General features: G+C 40.9%; 1 protein-coding gene across 2 annotated transcripts in view; it reads right to left on the bottom strand.

The window, feature by feature from the left end:
• Positions 1–946: 946 nt before the first annotated feature.
• The window catches only part of sema3h (sema domain, immunoglobulin domain (Ig), short basic domain, secreted, (semaphorin) 3H), an 82,056-nt gene continuing 70,291 nt past the window's right edge, over positions 947–12,711 (bottom strand). For both annotated transcript variants that reach the window (XM_056422598.1, XM_056422599.1), the window contains 10 exons: positions 9,446–9,515; positions 7,357–7,501; positions 7,167–7,256; positions 6,806–6,935; positions 6,636–6,724; positions 5,290–5,331; positions 4,474–4,631; positions 3,870–3,931; positions 3,265–3,407; positions 947–2,998 (listed from right to left, as the gene is read on the bottom strand). In XM_056422598.1, coding sequence (XP_056278573.1) covers positions 2,540–2,998; positions 3,265–3,407; positions 3,870–3,931; positions 4,474–4,631; positions 5,290–5,331; positions 6,636–6,724; positions 6,806–6,935; positions 7,167–7,256; positions 7,357–7,501; positions 9,446–9,515 — 1,388 coding nt within the window. In that variant the 3' untranslated portion in view covers positions 947–2,539. The remainder of the gene's footprint in view (positions 2,999–3,264; positions 3,408–3,869; positions 3,932–4,473; positions 4,632–5,289; positions 5,332–6,635; positions 6,725–6,805; positions 6,936–7,166; positions 7,257–7,356; positions 7,502–9,445; positions 9,516–12,711) is intronic.

Here is a 12,711-nt window from a genome sequence, read left to right as displayed (position 1 = left end):
GATTTTAACAATTGTAAATCTTGAAAAAAAAAGGGACTGTAAAGACTTCAATGTATGGGCACACAAACATACAGCACATACATACAAAATAGATCAACAAAAACATTAAATACGTATCCAGTTTGTGAGACATCAAGGTTGAATTGGTAGATTTGGGATCTTGAGGTATTCCCCGAAAAATCCAACCTCCCAACTTCTGAAGCAAGCAGTTTCACTCCTGACAAAACAAATAAATACCACTGAGAAGAACTTTAAATAGAGGTGGAACAAGTTGTGTAGATTTAACATGAAGAACAAATCACAATTTACTGCCTTGCAAAGTCACTGAAGTAAAATCCCACAAGTCAGAGTCCACTCGATGCCAGTCCTTTAGCACTTTCTCAAGTTCCAACCTTGTATAATAAATGCTTCTTACATCGGGTCTGCTGTATAATTTACAGCCAGATTTCATGACTAGTTTGAGCTACGGGACAAGCAATATATTACTCCACCTCTTTAGTGGAGCTGCAACCTATTCAAAGACGCCATTGGCCCATTCAGGGTGGTGAACCATAGGTTGAAAAACATGAATGATCTGTACAGAGTCTCTTGGTTCTGTTCATACTTTGGGCCTCTTGTCCGTGTCTCACCAAACACTACTAAACATATTTAGGATATTCTAGACATGACCAAAGTTACAGTAAAAACTAATATTTTTTCCAATGGATACAGAGCCTCTAAAAGTCTCCACTTGCTAGAAACTTCCAATTAAAATATCTGTGTTTTGCCATATATTTCGTAATGTTGTAATGTTCTTGGTAATGATGTTTAGTCTCCTTAAAACTGATTAAATATTGAATTTCAGGAGGAAGAAGGATTTATTTATTTATTTTGTAGTTACTGGAGAGGCTTGATTCTACCTCATCTAATAGCAGCGAAACATTTATTTTCCCAGAAACTCAGGAAGCAAAAACAACATTTGTTTATTAGAGTTAATGTGCAGATGTTTCTTTTCTCTCCTACATAACAATGAACATTATTTTCTAAACCTATACACTGTAGGACTTCAGGCAAACTAAACCAATAGTCACAATAGGATTATTTTGTATTTTTCTGACCTTATAAAACACTCTAGATCCCTGTGTCTTCATCTCTATTTACTCTACCCCCCATACATATATTAAGCTCTCTGTTTCTTGGCTGTTACAGATTTATGTGTGTACATTACCAGCTAACATTTCTGAACCTTGAGGAGAACATAATGAAAACATCTCCTGCAGTATACAACATCCTGGGAAAGTAGATCCGTAACCTTGTTGTTTGGGAGTTGTTCCTGATTCGATGTGAGGTTCTGGGACAGGGATGTCTGTGTGTACAGATTGTAAAGCACTCTGAGGCAAATTTGTAATTTGTGAGAATGGGCTATACAAATAAACTGAACCTCATCAAAGCTGTCGCTCTGTTTTTATTTGCTTTTTATCTTTGTTATCACGGTCCGTCATTTTGCATTCAGAGCCCACCAATCTGAAGAAAGTGTTGGGGAAAAGGATGTAGAATGCTCATCAGTGCTATTTACTGCTATTCACAACCTACAGTAAACAATTACCTTCTCAAAACAATTAAGCAATCACTGCTGATTATTAAAACACACAGATAATATTCATTTTAAACTCCTTTATGTCTTAGTTTAGCTGTTAAGCTGAAAACACTAAATGTTTTAAGTACAGCCTCAGCGGATGTGTTCTCTGAAAGTGAACTGCCGCCATGTTTGCTTGTTTATCTTCTCCCTTTTGAATTTTCCACTGACATTGCGTGTCAATCAAAATATTTTCAGCAGTTGATTGACAATTTTTTGAAAGCAAAAAATGGGGTGTCCTTGAAATTTTAACTCAACACAGTGAAGTTTGGACATTAATATAGCTAAGTAAGATGATTTCAAAGCGTACTGGATTTGATGGAAACCAGTGTCTGCCTGGAAGGTACGAAATCAATCATAACACATCTGTTCTGCTTTAGAGAATAACTGGCAGTGTGTATGTGTTTTAGAATCAATGGACAAAAACATAAAAAGCCACCAGTATGGTCCTTTAAGGCAGCAATAATTTCAGAGGGGTTGGGTGATTTTTCAAATGCTGACTATCTACTTTTGGACTATTTTTCTCTCTGAAGAAGCTCCAAATCCAAAGCATCCTTTCCCATGTCCTTGTCATGACACAGAGTCAGTTAAACTGAGTGATCTGGACGTGCAATTCTTTATTCAACATACTACTCAGCCTAAGGTGTTCTACTTTTTCTTTTTTTATTCAAAAGTCTTTTGTCTTTTTTCTTCTTTCTTCACATCCTCCTGTACATACTTCAATTTGTTTATGTGTAGCTTAGTTTGAAAGTTGTTCACTATAGTGAAAGGATGCCTTTTTTGTTTGTAGATAAGTGCATGCACATGTCAGTCTTTGTAGTGTATAAGTTAAGTGTGCGTGTGTGTGTTTGTGTGTGTGTGTGTGTGTAGGGGTGTGTGTGGGTTTAAGTCACTTAACATTTGCCCTCCTGTTCCACTACAATTTCAAGCGCTCCTCGGTGCCCTCTGCTGCGGCTTGCTCCTGCTCTTCCTCCCCGCTGCCCTCCCTCCTCCTCCCCCACCGCCTCTTCCTTCCCCGTGCTTATCCCTTTCCCCCCTCTCTTTCTCCTTTTTAGGCTCCTTCATGATATCACCATGACGACGATGGTTGCGTGGGGGGCGGTATCCGAGGGCACGACAGTGTTGACCGAGGTTTCCAGGGTGAATCAGCGCCATCACGTCCTTGTACCAGGGCTTGGATCCTGTGCTCTGATAAGACGAGGCAGACCAGGAAGCAAGCAGACGATTGGCTGAGGGGCTCCCGACAGCGAGGCGGACAGTGACGGCTGTCCAGTGGTAGCCATGCTCCTCCACCTGGCAGTGGTAGACGCCGCCATGAGACAGCTCAGCTTGACGAATCAGAATGCCCCGCTCAATCACCACGAGCTGGTCACCTGTTACCACCTGGAGAGAGAAAGAAAGAGAGGGATCAGATGTAGTGCTCAGTACTTGTTGTATATTTGACAGTCTGGCTAATGTCATGAATCATTGATGAGGGCCTTGTGGATGACATTGATGCACGAAAATAAAAGTATACACTTGCAAGGTTCTCTGCTCTGTCTTTGCAATTATTGTCACTGCATTTAAAGAAAGTGATGCCAGATGCACTTATAATCAAGTAATTAAGTGTATGTGTGCGTGTGTGTGTGTGTGTGTGTGTGTGTGTGTACCTGGTTAAGTTCAGGGCTGTTCTCTCCAGCTTGTTTGTACCAGGTAACAACAGCGTGTCTGGATCGGGGCAGACACTCCAGGTAGGTGCTGTTGCCCTCGGCAACCATCATCATTCTCTGTTCCGCCTCCACCTGCAGCCCGGCTGAATGACATCGAAAGAAAAATATGACAGGTTAGAGATTTGTTTTTGTTCCATCTTAGTTCTTCGTTTTGTTAAGCAGAGAACACCTTTTTTTTCACCAATTCGTCACAGATTTTATATTTCTGCCTATTTTACAAAATAATTTTATATCGTCAGTGCGTCTTACTCATTTGTTGAGTTTATCTGGAGTTTCTAAAGATGGAGGGGAGTGGCATGATGTGCATACTGTAAAGCTCCCTCATCGCATATGCAATAATATATTTGTTATGTTGGGCCATATAAATATATCTGACTAGAATGCTGTTACTAGTTTCACCTAAATGTATCTTACTGCAGCTGAATCATTATTACTGTAAATCTCAAATATTACAATAGATTCCTGCCAACGGTTTCACCACTGTGACTGTATCTGTAAGTTTTGCTGAATAATCCAATACTAAAACATAAATATTAGCTCCTCACCACCCTGTCTGACACACTGAGTCAGTGGATCCTCACCCTCCCCTAAATGACGAGCGTTCCTTCTGTGGGGAGAAAACATCCAATTAGAGTAAGAAACAAAGAAATACAACATGATAGTTGCCCAAGAAGCTGGAATGTTCATTACACCCTGTGATGTTAAAGTGTTTGACTTGATGAACATACACTCACAATATAGACATATTAATAATAAGGTCAAATTCACCTTGGAGAATACATTTAGAAATTTACATTTTACATTTTTGGATTTTGTTTGTGCAAAGTGATCATTTTGGCTGATGGTGATGATGACTATAGGAGAGGGAAGGGCGTCACTATAAACATTTGAAAGTTGAGTTGAAATATATCCACTTGTCATAATATGCAAGGGAACCACATGTTGGCCAAATAGACACATTTAAAAAAATGCTAATGGAATCAAAAAGATTACTTTTCAAAAGTATCAATAAATGTGGTTTAGATCTGATTTGAGAAGATCAAATCCATGTGTTTTTCATTTGCTATTCAGTCTTTAGAGGTGAAACAATATATACTTGTAAAAGATGTTCAACATGGCCAGATTAGTGTTCTGATTCGTCATGCCTACCTGCGTACGGTGGGGATGTAAGGGCTGCAGGCGTGTCCATCCCAGGTGCAGTATGGATCCCTGGCTAGGCAGCATTCAGCGCAGGCCTGGCCGTACAGCTCACACTGGTATAGAGCCAGCTGGGACACGCCCTCCCTGGAGCCCACAAACAACCACTGCTGGTGGAGGAGGAAACGAGGAGGGGGATGAAACATAGAAATGGAGGAGAAAGCAGGAGGAGTGACAAATGGTAGGGGAAGAGTAATAAATGAAGGAGAGCCAAAAGAGAAAGAGGGCATTCTATTTGTTTCCAAAAAACAGTGAAATGCATTGAGCATCAACATTAAACCAGATACGCTGTCACTCTCTGATCACACATCCAACTCACACTGTAACAATGTCATTGTGTGGCCACAGGGAGTGGGAGTGTGTATGTGTGTGTATGTGTGAGTACGTGTGTGTGTGTATGTTTGAGAGCGAGAGGAAGAAATACATGGTGATGCTTGCTTTTAAAATCTTTGTGTGTACCAGTTTCAGATTTATATTTCATGAAACATGGACTACTTGAATAATGCAAAGTGTATTTCTGTGTGGTTGTATGTGTGTGTGTGTGTGTGTGTGTGGGGGGGGGGGGGGGGTTGTTTGGCATCTTTTCATTCCTAAACCGACTGAGGTAGGGTAACCATAGCAACTGGTGATGAAGCTGTCCTTGGAGATGCAAGGTGGAGAGATGAGTGATAAGTGTGATGTTGTGCATGTTCCTGTGAGAGTGTATTGGGGAGTTTGAAAGTTTGAAAGTTTGAAAGTGAGTTTCTATTTCTCTCCCTCATCTGTTACCTTTTTCTTTGACAGTGTCATGGCTGTCACAGGTGATTTGTGCTGTGAGAAACAGAAAATAATTCAAGTTGAAATTGAGATAAACAAACAAAAGGAATTGTTGAACTTGAAAGACAAACAGAGAGACAGCTGGATAAAATAAAGGGTCAACTAACTATTAAATGAATTGCTCAGGAAAGAATAATTTATTTGAAACTCTGGCTGTGGCTGAAAACCACAATAATTGTAAACAGTGTGAAACAATTTAGAGAACTGATCTCATAGTCTGGTAGTCATTTGTTTATCTTGAAAAGGGTTTTGCAAAGCACACAAAGATATATTGGAGAACAGAAAGAAAAAAACTTAAACTTCACTCAGACAAAGAAATCTCAAACACATCTGTCAATAGTTTTTACTTGAACTTGAGCCTCCTGTGGAACTAATATTAAGCTGAACTGTTAACATTGTGGTTTTTTACAGTCTGACATGATAACTATGTGCAGCTGTAGAATGTGTGCAAAATGTGTTCGAGCGTTAAGGATCAAAGCCATTGCTAGATTTATTGTGAATGCTATACAGTATACATATTTGTGTTGTATAGAGTACAATAGGAGATTTGATCATGCTGCTTCCTCACATTTTTTGCCTTTTGTATATTTTTAAATACAGCATGGTTGTCATTATTGTAATTTACAATGTCAGCAATGTGAACAGTAGGCAGACCAATGAAACTAACAAATATATATATATATATATATATATACAGGACTGTCTCAGAAAATTAGAATATTGTGATGAAGTTCTTTATTTTCTGTAATGCAATTAAAAAAACAAAAACGTCATGCATTCTGGATTCATTACAAATCAACTGAAATATTGCAAGCCTTTTATTCTGATTTATTGCTGATTATGGTTTACAGCTTAAGAAAACTCAAATATCCTATCTCTAAATATTAGAATATCATGAAAAAGTATACTAGTAGGGTATTAAACAAATCACTTGAATTGTCTAATTAACTCGAAACACCTGCAAGGGTTTCCTGAGCCTTGACAAACACTCAGCTGTTATAAATCTTTTTTTTTACTTGGTCTGAGGAAATATTAAAATGTTATGAGATAGGATTTTAGAGTTTTCTTAAGCTGTAAGCCATAATCAGCAATATTAAAAGAATAAAAGGCTTGCAATATTTCAGTTGATTTGTAATGAATCCAGAATGCATGACATTTTTGTTTTTTTAATTGCATTACAGAAAATAAAGAACTTTATCACAATATTCTAATTTTCTGAGACAATCCTGTATATATACATACAAATATGGTGACACATACAAAATCCATGGTATGTAGATTACATAGTTTTTCTGTACCCGAAAAACCTGCAGCTGCTCTAGAGTGACCTCCTGACTCTGCCCATGTTCTCTGGGCAGATGGATGGCCTTAAGCACAAGGCCTGAGTCTGCAGGATAAGAACAAACTAAATGTTTATTGCAAGACAAACCCCCCAAAACATACAAATGCGGATTAAATTGCTCTCTACCTGTGCCGATGAACAGGACATTGTAGGTGCTGTCCACGGCCTCCACTCTGTCCACCAGCAGTTTGCTGAATTTATAGTGAACACCCACTCTCACCAGCAGGGGGCGCTCTCCCAGCGGCAGGACATTCTCCTAAAACAGCGTAACAGTTGTGTCATGTTTATGAACAATGTGATATATTGTATTGTGTTTTTGTTTCAGTATGTTTATCGGTGTTGGACTGTCATCTATTTCAATTTCTTTATCTCATTTGAGAACTGGGACATAAATAGAGGGAAAGCATTCGTTACCCCAGTGTGAAAAAGGTCAGAGTCTAATTAAATTAAATTGATGTCATTTGAAAAAGTGAAATATTAGCTGAACCTGCAGCAGAGTGTGAGTCCTGCTGAAAAAGATGACGTCATCAGGATATTCTCTCGTCGAGCTGTAACTTCCATAAGTGCTGCTGGGACACTGAGAGAGAGAGAGAGAGAGAGAGAATCAGAATGTCTGGAAGAGACTGAGAATACATGTGGTGTAATTCAACTTCCAAACAGTTGCTTGGGTAACTCACAGTTCCTGGTCGTGGGTAGGGCACCTTGCCATTGAACTCTGCCCACTTGTACTGAGGTCCCTCCTTATGAAGGAAGTTTCCCTTGAAAGCGCGAACCAAATCCTCCATCCGGTAAACACACACTGCTGACCCGTTCAAGATATCACTAAGGACAGACCAGAAAGACAGGAAAGTCTCTTTTATCAAAACCTGTGAACGTCTTTGATGAGTTGCAATGTTCTTAAAGCAGTAAATGAAGGGATGTGCTGTATAGATGTACAGTATGTCGAGCTGTGAGTCATTGTGGCTTTTCAGCTTGAATGCATCAATTCACACAGAATGTAGTCCAACCCAGCTTGGAAGAATCCGCTGGTTTCAGCACAGCAGATGCATATTTGTGGTTTCCTTGAGCTCAGATGGATAACACATACAAATGTTTGGTCAAATCTTTATCTGGAGGGAAGTTCTCTTTCCTCCACTGAGGTCAGAGGTCACAATGAGGACTTCTCGGCTACATAGATCAGAGTCCTTGTAGCAGAGATGGAGTTGTGTGCATTGCTATATGGCACTTCAGAAGGGATACATTATTTCAACATAAGTTTAACACCTTTGGTGAATTTGTATGGAAAGGGAATTAAAACAGGAAACTCCAGAAAACGAAAGAGCTGCTAAATCGTAATTTAAATTTTACATTTCTTATCATATTGAAGGAAGATATGATCAATAGCAAATCTAAACACTACAAGCAAATAGTAGCAGTCAGATCCACAACCCAGATACTCTTGACTTCATCACACAGTACAACAATGTCTGTGTGCATTTATGAGTGAAACAGGAAGAGAGTTTCCGTTCAGAGGGAATGACCTTTCTGCTCCCTGCAGTTCTGTGGTTGGGACCTCACCCTGGTTGATGCTTTGGATTCCAGTCCGTTCCCTGGTGAGATTCCAGACACTTTCCAAAACCTAGAGCTAGACCTACTCCCTGCTCCGCCGTGCCAAATGTCGTTGCACGTCTGCTGCTCCTGTAGAGCGTTGCCATTCGCCTCAGAAACTCGGTTATTTTCAGACCATGTGGTGCCGTGGGTAAGTTTGGAGGAAATGAGAAACTGCAGTTTGTCGTTCCCTTCGACATTTGCTCTGACTTTTCCTCACTTGATATATTTCCCCCCACCTTATAGTGCTTATTTTTCAATATAATGTTGGTGCTCCCGACAAAGAATTACTGATCATTGAATCATGCCTATTTTATTCTTTGCTATTTGATACCCATTATTGGCTAGTGAGTGTGTGTATGTGTGTGTGCGTGTGTGTGTGTGTGTTATACTTTCCCTGATAATTCTACATTGTGTTGGCAAATCCGTGTTGAAATTATCAGGAAGAGAGTTAGGTAACAGCGTGGCTAGCACAGTCCTGCTTGGTCGAATAGCGAAGCGAACGTATGGAGGTTTCATTGAGTTACATTATGGTATGTTCATGCTATTCAATACAACTGGGTGACGGTAAATTATAACATCATGATATATTCTAATGTAATCTTGTGAATAATAGTTATTGCGAGACACTTGAATAGATACAAATGTTTATAGCAATAGAATAACATATCAATATTTGTATATTTACAGTACCTAACGCTACTACTTGGAGACACAAAAGTGCAAAGTTGGCTCATGCAGCTTTAACCAAGAAACTTGATTTTTCAAGCCCCACGATCATTGTTTGTTTTCATTTCAAAATAATCAAATTCTTCCGTGAGTGTTTATTTTAAGGAAATATTATTCATAAAAAATGTATGTTTCATAAATATTATCACATTTACACCTATGAGGCCTTTAGTTGGGGATTAAACACCTTCTTTTCTCTTTCATTTGATTGAAATGTAGAGTTGTTCCTTTGACATGATGACGTGATGATTCAACTCATTTACTCTATGAGAGTCATCTCTAAAGGAATGAAAACTCTCCACCCAATGGAAATTAAAGACACACCCAGCGCCTCCCACCAATCGTCATACTGCTACTTTTAACTCGTAAACAAGGGTGCACAGATTTCAAATAGCCATTTAAAGTAACTAAAGTGTATTCCCTTGGTTTCTGCTTTGCAGAGGCACAGACCTGGAAGTGGTAAACAGGCCATATATGAGAGGGTTCTTCTTGTCTTTCGCCTGGAGGATAAAGATGTCTTCTGGATTGAGGGAACAAGGAAAGGAGGAAGTAAAAAGCAAAAGGAGGGGAGGGAAACAAAAAGGTAAAATGTTACTTAAGCCAGAGTAAAATCCATAACAGTGTCTGAACTTTTGGAACAGTCCATGCATGTGTGTTGGTGCATCTCTCAGTGACTGTGTGACTAATAGTGTTGGGCATGCTGGTTGACTGGCTGCTTGTAATGCATCTGGAGCCATTAATAACCAGCCACAATGGGAGAGCAGAGCGCCAAAGGAGAAAAACACCTGCTGTAAGACACTAACACTACCGATCCGAGTGGACCATGTTCAAAGCCTCTATTGTGGAAGCGGCCGATAGGAACTGTGGTCGGAAGGTCATCGCTGCCTGTCGTGACGGCAACCCTAGAACCCGGTTGTTGACACCGGGGGTCAGGGAAGCCGTCAAGCTGAAGAAGGAGCCACTTCCGGGCCTGGGGGTCTCCTAAAGCAGCTGACAGGTACCGGCAGGCCAGAAGGGCTGCAGCTGCAGTGGTCGCGGATGCAAAAACTCGGACATGGGAAGAGTTCGGGGAGGCCATTGAGAAGGACTTTCGGTTGGCCTCAAGGAGGTTCTGTCAAGCCATCTGACGGCTCCTAAATCCGGCTAACATGTCCCCTCTAGAGGGGGCAGTGCCTGTAGACTTGGGGGGGTGTCGCACCAATATCCCTGGCAGAGGCCACTAAGGTTGTCAAAAAGCTCCTTGGTGGCTCCTTGGTGGATGAGATCCGCACTGAGATGCTGAAGGTGCTGGACATTGTTGGGCTGTCTTGGCTGCTCTTCAATGTCACCAGGATACTGGAAAGTAGGCTCCGACCATTGGTCGAACCTCAGATTCAAGACCAGCAGTGCGGATTCCGTCCTGGTCGTGGAACTGTGGACCAACACTTTACCCTCGTACGAATACTCGAGGGGTCCTGGGAGTTTGCCCAACCAGTCTACATGTGGGGACAGAGTGCCTGCCCCAAGAGAAGGAGTTCAAGTATCTCGGGGTCTTGTTCACGAGTGAGGGTAAGATGCAGCGGGAGATCGACAGGCGGATCGGTGTGGCTGCAGCAGTAAAACAGGCACTGCAGCGGGCCGTCTTGGTGAAGAGGGAGCCGAAAGGCAAAGCTCTCAATTTACTGGTCGGTCTACGTTCCAACCCTCACAAATGGGTAGTGACCGAAAAAACATGGTCGCGAATACAAGTGGACGAAATTAGTTTCCTCCATAGAGTAGAGCCCTATGGAGGAAACTCAGCCTTAGAGATAGGGTACAGAGCTCGGACATCAGGAGGGAGCTTGGAGTCGAGCCGCTACTGCTTCGTGTCGAAAGGAGTCAGCTGAGGTGGTTCGGGCATCTGATTCGGATGCCTCCTGGATGCCTCCCTTTAGGGGTTTTCCAGGCATGTCTAACTGGGAGGAGACCCCGGGGAAGACCCAGGACACGCTAGAGGGATTATATCTCCCGGCTGGCCTAGGAACGCCTCAGGATCCCATAAAATCAACTGGAAAATGTTGCGGGTGAGAGGGAAGTCTGGGTCAGTCTGCTGGGTCTCTTGACCCCGCGACCCGACTAAGCGGATGAGAATGGATGGATGAATCTTTGCATGCAATTTTGACAAATTACACTCCGGACAAAGATATTATGTTTAACAAATAAAGAAAATTGCTGTTCCATAAAATCTGTATCCTGTAGTATCTCTCATCGGGCTGCCCTTTTCCTGAATTACAGTGAAATTAAAGTATGTCACAAATAGATACAAATATGAACGAACAGGAATGCACACAAAAGAATACTGATGGAAAAGATAAGGAGACAAGTCTTCTCTCTAACTAACATACTTTCAAATAAACTAACATATATAACTATTTGTTCACAAGTTTCCATGGGGTTTGAGTGCGGTATTCCTGACTTGTGGCCTAACTTCTTAAAGTTAAATTGACACAAAACTATAGTCCATAAATCCAATTGTCATCCTCATAATACACATCTAGGAGTCAATTAGACGCCCTAGAATTGCAGCAAAACTTTTGTAGGACATGCCAGACACTGCTGGTCCGACTTTGTCTAAATGTGATGAATACATAAAAAATGCTGCATTACTGCTTGTTCTCAAAATGTCAATCACATAATAAAAATGTTGTCCTCATATTTCTCGTGTTGCTCATAGTTGTATAATTCAGTTGTCTGCAGGCCTTGCACTTCAATGTTTATTTAAATCACAATAAATCTATTTTTTTGTAAGAATGTTTTTTTTATCATCGTGGTGGAGAACACGGCCCTTTGTTTTCTGTGTGGCATGCTGTGATATTATATAAATGAATGACTTATCTCGGCTCCCAGGGTACGGTGGGAAAAATAACTTTAAAAGTCTTAGACACTCTATAAAAAGGGTTTATACGAAAAGTACTCAGGTTGATGTTGAGATACAAAGAGTTTGGCAACCGTTGCAGCAAGGTTGAAAAGGGATATTCAAAACAAGGTTTGGATGTGCACTACACGTCTCTGCCTTTATTCTCAACTCCTTGTTTCCTCTCCTCCTCTACTTATCTCTCCTGCTTTCTTCTCCTACGATGAGGCAAAGATGTTGTTGCATTGACGGAGACAGCGAAGCATATCATGGTTCCCACATTCCTGACATTCCTGCTGCTTCACATGGCTTCCATGGAACTACAGTCCTGCAGGAAGTCTATCTCATCTCATCACACACATGCACACACACCGACACACACACACATACAGCGAAATATTCTGAAGCACATACGCTTAAACATCAGAGAGAAATAAAAGCACCTATGGACACACACACCAAACTGCAGGGACGAAGCACATAGTCGAACACACGCTGATACTGTATGTATATAGACCCATACAACCAGCAGGCCTCTTAGGGCAGAGCAGAGAGGAATATAAATGGAAGCGTACACATAGCTCACGCTCTCCATCTCGTAATGAATTTCAATTCAATTCAATTCAGTTTATTTTGTATAGCCTAACATCACAAATTACAAATTTGCCTCAAAGGGCTTCACAATCTGTACATATACGACATCCATGTCCAAGGACTTCACATCAGATCAGGAAAAACTCCCTTAATGTATCGCTTCTTCATTATTACAGTAAGTTTTCTTTAACACGTCTCTTGCTTTCAAATGACATGCAGAGGTCTTATTTGTGCTGTTATCTCTCTATAG

The sequence above is a fragment of the Pseudoliparis swirei genome, chromosome 9 (assembly GCF_029220125.1).
Source record: "Pseudoliparis swirei isolate HS2019 ecotype Mariana Trench chromosome 9, NWPU_hadal_v1, whole genome shotgun sequence".
NCBI classification, from domain to species: domain Eukaryota; kingdom Metazoa; phylum Chordata; class Actinopteri; order Perciformes; family Liparidae; genus Pseudoliparis; species Pseudoliparis swirei.
This window is presented reverse-complemented; position numbering and strand designations above follow the sequence as displayed.